This window comes from Hordeum vulgare, chromosome 5H (assembly GCF_904849725.1).
Source record: "Hordeum vulgare subsp. vulgare chromosome 5H, MorexV3_pseudomolecules_assembly, whole genome shotgun sequence".
Lineage (NCBI taxonomy): Eukaryota > Viridiplantae > Streptophyta > Magnoliopsida > Poales > Poaceae > Hordeum > Hordeum vulgare.
The window spans coordinates 305,319,368-305,326,659 of NC_058522.1; the positions used below are offsets into that span (position 1 = coordinate 305,319,368).

General features: G+C 44.0%; 1 protein-coding gene across 1 annotated transcript; it reads left to right on the forward strand.

The window, feature by feature from the left end:
* Positions 1-322: 322 nt before the first annotated feature.
* LOC123395216 (phosphoglycerate mutase-like protein 4) lies at positions 323-1,912 on the forward strand. The gene is made up of 6 exons (XM_045090167.1): positions 323-603; positions 685-735; positions 807-917; positions 1,017-1,139; positions 1,263-1,338; positions 1,460-1,912. The coding sequence occupies exons 1-6, from the start codon at positions 478-480 to the stop codon at positions 1,678-1,680; spliced, it is 708 nt and encodes a 235-aa protein (XP_044946102.1). The 5' UTR covers positions 323-477; the 3' UTR covers positions 1,681-1,912.
* Positions 1,913-7,292: the final 5,380 nt, after the last annotated feature.

The window sequence follows — 7,292 nt, forward strand, 5'->3', positions numbered from 1 at the left end:
ATCCCTTTAAATCTTCATTTATCTTCAATCCACTAGGTAGGAGTACTGTATTGTGTATTGAGAAAAATGCACTAGAATTTGGAAAATTATGAAGAAATGTGGGAATGAACATGTTAAATACACTAGAACCAAATGATGTTATGGGATATGTGAAGATTTAAAAATTTAAGTGGAATAATCCCATTAATTTTCTATAAAAAATACACTAGTAGCGTTAAGGTGTTTGGTCCATTGTCGTTGTCCCGACGGAGTAAGCGAGTATCTTCATTCGAAATAATCTAAGAGCAACTTCCATTAATATAAGAGCACGCGAGCCCGGACAGATTTACACTGAAAAATGATAAAGAACAGAGCATTGCGAGGCGACGGAATACTAGTTTCTTTCCTGGAAGCTGCAAGCCAGCCTGCTGTGTTCAAGATACTACTATCCTTCTACTCGTCTCTCTGCTGCATGTAAGGGAGAGTTCGCCACCAACCATGGCCGGTCGAGCAGCAACAGCAACGTCTCCTCCTGCTTTGCCGCCGCCAGGCGGCGAGCAGTTCGCGGAGGTGGTGGTGGTGCGACACGGCGAGACGTCGTGGAACGCCTCCCGCACCATCCAGGTCTGTCCACCTACCTCCTCCACCATCGATCGATCTTCTCCGGCTGACAGAGAGCCATCTCCCCATATCTCGTGCTCGCAGGGGCAGATGGATCCGGAGCTGAACGAGACCGGCAGGCGCGAGGCTCTCGTGGTACGTACGCTCTCGAGTCTCGTCAGAAATACTCTTGACAGCAAAATACTTATCTGAATTTGGATTCTAAGGTTGCCCGTCGGTTGTCGAGGGAAGCCAGGCCAGCTGCCGTGTACTCCTCCGACCTGAAGCGCGCCGCCGAGACCGCGCAAACCATAGCCACGGCTTGCGGCGTATCCTCTGTACGTATGTGGCTGGCGTTCCATCTCAGCTAGTTGCTGATTGCTGAGTCCATGGATGTTTTTCTTGATCGGCTCATGACATGAGCTGCTTGGTTTCAGCTGGTGCTGGATCCAGCGCTGAGAGAGAGGCACATGGGAGATCTCCACGGCTTGGTGTTTGACGACGCCGTCAGAAGGAGCCCTGAGATCTTCTCTTCTTACTCGAGGACCCAAGAGATCCCGGTAACTTCCACGTTTCCGTCTGAATTTCCTCAGCCATTCTGTTCTGCTCTGCCACTTCTCACATGGAGATCATCTTAGCATCGCGGCGAAATCTCTGTTTCATTGCATTCTCCATTGGTGTAGGGTGGCGGGGAGAGCCTCGATCAGCTATCCGAGAGGTGTGTCTCGTACCTGAACACTGTAGCTGAGAAGCACAAGGGTAAGCACCAATCCTCACCCTGTGACACCACAGATTTTGTCCCTGGGCATCGAAACAAAACAGTTGCCGCTAAGAAGAAAGAGAGAATCTGATTTTCGTTTTACTTGTGCTGCGTTGACAGGGGACCGGGTGATCGTGGTCACCCATGGCGCGAGCACGGAGGAGCTGTGCATCCACGCCGACCCGACCAGCCCGGTGCGCGGGAAGCTCTACAACACTTCGATCTGCGTCTTCCGTATCGGCGGCGGCGAATGGATCCTTGACAAGGCCGGCGACGTCGGCCATCTCGATCAAGGTGAATTCCTCGAGGACGCATTTGGCGGCGATGGCGCATCTGCGTGAGGACGGCTACTACTGGTGCTGTTTCCCTTTCGTCGACGCATTCATCAGCGATCTACAGTTCACACAATGCCAGTTTGACCCGCCAATGTTATGGCACTCACGTGTTATTAATTCCTCGGTGAAACACTAAATCATTGCTACACTATGGAGGGACGGTGCATTGGTTTGCAATTGTTGCTACTACTCTACGGACTACCACTATCCAGATTTATAAGGCGATATTGCTTTTGGAGGCCGAGCTCACTGGAGCCCTTTAAATTTGAAACTCAAATTTCATGAAAATTCATATTTTTACATTTCAAAATATTCTGAAAAAAAATACAGGGATAAGTGAAGGTGTAACACACATGTGTGTAAATTTTCAGAAAAAAATACATTGAAATGATGGCTGTGCAAAAAAGACAAATCAGAGGCTTTTTTACACATGACACTATTTATCATTTCATGTCATGAATTTGTCTTTTTTGTGTAGATCGTATTTTAAGGTATTTCATCCTAAATTTTTGCACACATACGCATAACATCCTTCTTTACTTTCATATTTTTTTCAGATTTTTTTGAAACCGAAAAGTTTGAATTTTGAATTATTCAAAAATTTCGGCCTCCATGGAGGCCGAGCTCCAAACGTCCGCTCTCGGGCACCTATCTTTTAGGTCGCCAATTTGACTAGTAGTGAAACATATACAATTATATTATGAAAGTGTCTAGAACTATGAGATATAATTTGATCTCATTCACCTGATAAATAAAAATATATACAAAGTAGTAGAATTCAGGCATCTTATAATATTATATTCAATAGCTATAAAAAGTGAATATGACATAATTAAAACTCAGTTAGATGGGCTCTAGCAAAATTGATATATTATTAAATTTGTTGATAAATAAAAACACTATTTAGGCAGATTACACAAACAAAAATTCCTTAGACATACTCCCTCCAATCCATAATGTAATGAGCTCACGCTTCTCAAGATTTAAATTTAACTATAATTTTTATCAATGTGACCAATTACGAAGGAAGCAAAAAATATATCATTGAAAACATTTTTTTTGCTTCCATCGCAGTCGTTTATATTGGTCAAATTTATGGTCAAACTTAATTCTTAAAAACCGCGGGCGCAGTACATTTTGGAGTGGAGGGAGCATGATATGCTAACTGCATTAAATAGCTTAGCAACTAAACTCCCCAAGGCATAGATGCTTAGCTTGTTGTTGCTAAGCTCATTTTATTTAATGATTTAGCATCTAATCTCTTTCATGCATTGATCAACTTCTCTCATTTAAGTGGTTTGACTAGGTTGACGTGCTTGGCATTGGTTCTTCCTCGGGTCATCAGAGTGCTCTCTCTTCTCCTTAATTGTTGTGCCATGTTTTGTTTTTGCTTATGTGGCATGCTTAGCACATGTCCACGATGGAGCGCTGTGAAGGGCATCCAACTCAAAGGTTTGTCTGAAACTTTGCTACATAATTTTAATAATATCGTTGGAGGTATGCATTAGAATCCAAACATTGATAGTCAGAACCATTGATTGTCAGAACTTCGTAACGAAGCTACATCATGCCATCAAGAACAGAAAAGAAGTCATACTCGAAGGAAGTAAGCAAGAACATCACGTAAAGAAAATGCATCTACCACAATAAGTCTTATTTTCTACTCACACAGATTTTATTAAGCCCTGAAACTCATCTAGTCCTTAATTCTTTTTAAGGAGTAGATCTAATCTACTATGAAAAACTTTTGTGCAATATCTACACACGCGGTTGTGTTCTAGATTGTAACCTTCATGTACTCATAGTACCGCTTATGATTCTACTGTTAGCAAAAGTAAGAGAAACGAAAAAAGTTCCACGTTACGAGATCAAGGTCCCGGATTACTATGAAGTTGCATACAAGGTTAGATCATATCCTTAACAATTTCGAGTTGCAACAGAAAAAAAAAGTTGGCGTCGATCATTCTTGAAGTCCCTCTAACCGTTCCACGAACAACCCCATGAACAAAGATCGAAAGCACAATCTATGTACGGATTACATGCGTAGGGGCTTTACGATCCGGCAACGCTTCACCGTCTAGAGCTTGACGTCGCCAGATAACTAGAGGATGGAGAATATAACCTCCCGGGGCATCATTATTACGAGAACTAGAGAAAACTAGAACTAGATCAAGTCTAGATCAAGATGTAACAGCCCGAGACCGACGCTCCACATGCCTTCGAGTTATTTTGAGTTTCTCCGTGTGTTTTATTTGTTTGTCGCATTCATCTTTGCATCATTCCCATTGCCTTGGCACTCCGCCGCTATCATTTTTCAAAACATGCATCCGTTCATAGTTTTCATTTGTTTCCGTTGTCTTTGTCGATCGTTTTGAGACCAAACCCAATCGCACATGCCCGCATCATCACTAAATATTATTTTATAAGTTGAAAAAAATGTTCTCAGAATGGGTTGAAAGTTGGCGTGTGGTCTTACTATATTGTAGGTTGTCCTCTTGCCAAATTTCGTCGCATTCGGAGTTCGTTTGATGCCCCAACATATAACTATAGCGACACTATGTTCGGTCAAACTCGTAGTCTTTTTTGGTTTTAAAAACTATCGTCGGGCTGCCCGTTTTCCCTCTCAACTAAATGCCTAGCCCCTGTGCACAATGCACAGATCCGTCACGCGTGCCCGCTGACTACTCTGAACTCGAATGGTCGAGTCATGACCGATAGATCCGATTCAAACTCCGAAATACCCCTGACATATTTATCTCGGTTGTCCAATCTCAATCGGAGGCCTCCAATTAAACCTCATTTGGATTCGATACTATAAATAGTAGGTCCAACACTAGCCCCTAGCAATTTGTCTCATCGACCCCGCAGCAGCCGCCACCACTTTCCTCTCTGGGGACCCTGCCAGATTCGATCCAACCAACCACTCACAACCATCTCCCTCCTTGATTTCATTTTCGAGCAAATCCCATCGCTCTCCACCTCGTTCGATCCATCAACCGCACTTGGAGCCCGAGGCTTGTAGCCTCTCGTGAACTCTGCCCGCGCCCAAGGCCTCCCGAGAAGCTCTCTGCCCGAGCTCCTCCTAAACCCCGTCCCTCCATGTCGTCGGCGACCAAACGCCTCCTTGTCCCCGGGGAGCTCACCGGAGCACCAGTAATGCAAACAAACCTCCTCCTAAACCTCTACCACCCAGCTCATCCTCGAGCTTGCGACCAAGTCCTAGACTCCCGTGCGCGAGAATTCCTCCACGCGCGGCGCGCCCAGGGGAGGAGCTCATTCTGGGTATCTTACCGCCATCGCCGCCGGCAAGGTTCGTCGGAGTCCAACCGCCACCCAAGACGTCGTCGGGAGCAGGAGAAGGTGCGACCGACGCCATGGATGCCCAGCGTCGCGCCGTCGCTGTTTGATGCAGTCGCCGCTCCCTACATCGCCAAGCTTCCTGATCGCCCGCTGGTGGTCGTGTTGACCACGCCCCTACCTTGTCACTCGTGTCAGTACACCTCATCACGAGCAGCCACAAGGAGAGCGTCACCCTCTCCTTTCCTCTGCTTTCTCCATTTTCTACCTCCTCTCATCTCCTGGTCTCTCTTCTCCATCTCGGTATGTGATACGTCTCCAACGTATCTATAATTTTTGATTGTTCCATGGTGTTATATTATCATTATTAGATGTTGTATGATTATTTTATAATAACTTTATATCATTTTTTGGGACTAACCTATTGACATTGTGTCTAGTGCTAGTTGTTGTTTTTTGCTGTTTTTTCCTTCGTAGAAAACCAATATCAGATGAAGTCCAAATGCCACAAAATTTTACACAGATTTTTGGACCAGAAGGAAACTTGGGAGCCAAGGAGGATCACCAGACGAGGTCCAGGCAACCCACTAGGCACCAGGGCACGCCCAGGGCCCCTGGCGAGGCCTGGTTTCTAGTGGGGCCCTCGGGCGCCGCCTCCACCATCCCTAAGCTATATAAATACCCCAATATTCAGAAAATCCTAGAGGACTCGACGAAAAATCGTTTCAGCCGTCGCAAGTTCCAGAAGCTACAAAATCCAATCTAGAGCCCATTTCAGAGAGAAACACGATCACGCAGGGGTTCATTATCATTATTGGTGCTCCTCCCATGATGTGTGAGTAGTTCATATCAAACCTATGGGTTCGTAGGAAGTAGCTACATGACTTTCTCTCTCGTTTTGTTTCTCAATACAATGGTCTCTTGAAGATCCATATGATGTAACTCATTTTTTAGCGGTGTTTTTGTTGGGATCCGATGGATTGTGAATTTATGATCAGATATATGAAATCATATTCATGCTTGATTATTAAAGCCTTTTATTTCTTCTCTGATATTTGGTTTTTGTCTGGCCAACTTGATCTTTTATCTTGCAATGGTAAAAGTTGCATTGTGATGGGTTTGATAGAGAGGTACTCAATCTCAGTGATAGAAAGAGACATGACGCGCATGTATCGTTGCTATCAAGGATAAAAATATGGGTCTATTCCTACATGAATAGATCTTATCTACATCATGTCATCGTTCTTGAGGCATTTCATTTCTCCATGAACTCAATACACTAGATGCATGCTGGATAGCGGTCGATGTGTGGAGTAATAGAAGTAGATGCAGGCAGAAGTCGGTCTACTCCCTCCTTTCCGGTTTATAGGGCTCAAATTAGAAATCTCATCAACCAAGGTGAATTGTGAGTGGATGACACTAGTTTTAACTAGCCAATGAAATATTTCTCACATATTCAATTACCAAGGCAATAAATGTAGCATCCTCCTTGTCATTGGACCTGCATGATGGATGTAAAAAACGATGCATGCATAGCCACTCAGCTCCTTTCTCTAAACTCTATGAATTAAATATGGTGTGAGACTCAAAACACTTTAACTCAATTAGACTCAAATGAGCCTAATATAATGGAAATCTGAAAAATTTGAGATGAGCCCTGTAAACCGGAAAGGATGGAGTATTTGTCTTGACGTGATGCATATATACATGATCATTGTCTTGAATACTGTCATAATTATTTACTCTTCTATCAATGTCACAACAGTATTTTGTCTACCCATCGTTTGCTATTTCCTCGAGAGAAGCCACTAGTGAAACATACGGCCCCCGGGTATACTACACATCATCTATTTGCAATCTTTACTTTGCTATTCACGTTTCTATTTTATTTGCTCTCTTTTTTCCAGATCCATATTATAAAAAAACAAGAATACCTTGTTGCACTTTATTTGCAATCACTCTTATTTGCATCTATCAATCTATCCTTACTTTACCCATGAGGGACTCATAACCCCTCCATGCTTTCGGTTGCGAGGAATTGATATTTGTGTGCAGATGCCGCTTACATAGTCTTGTGAATCTTTTTACTGGATTGATACCTTGGTTTCATAACAGAGGAAAATACTTACCGTATAGCGGGTGGCGGTAGGAAGAAGGGTCAGATCTGAATTTTTTCACAAACGGAGTCAGATTGGATTAAATTTAGCAAAAGGGTCAAAACCGTGAACTTGTCCACCGTGCGACGGCGCGCCGTTGACCCAAGTCGTTGCCCGATCTACATCGAGCGCGTGCTTGCGGTATCACGGACGTGGGTGTTCCTG

Excerpts from the sequence above, each read along its gene's own strand:
- LOC123395216 (XM_045090167.1), top strand. The coding sequence starts at position 478 with ATGGCCGGTCGAGCAGCAACAGCAACGTCTCCTCCTGCTTTGCCGCCG. Across the intron at positions 736-806 it reads GCAGGCGCGAGGCTCTCGTG|GTTGCCCGTCGGTTGTCGAG; the intron begins GTACGTACGCTC and ends TTGGATTCTAAG. Across the intron at positions 918-1,016 it reads CGGCTTGCGGCGTATCCTCT|CTGGTGCTGGATCCAGCGCT; the intron begins GTACGTATGTGG and ends GCTTGGTTTCAG.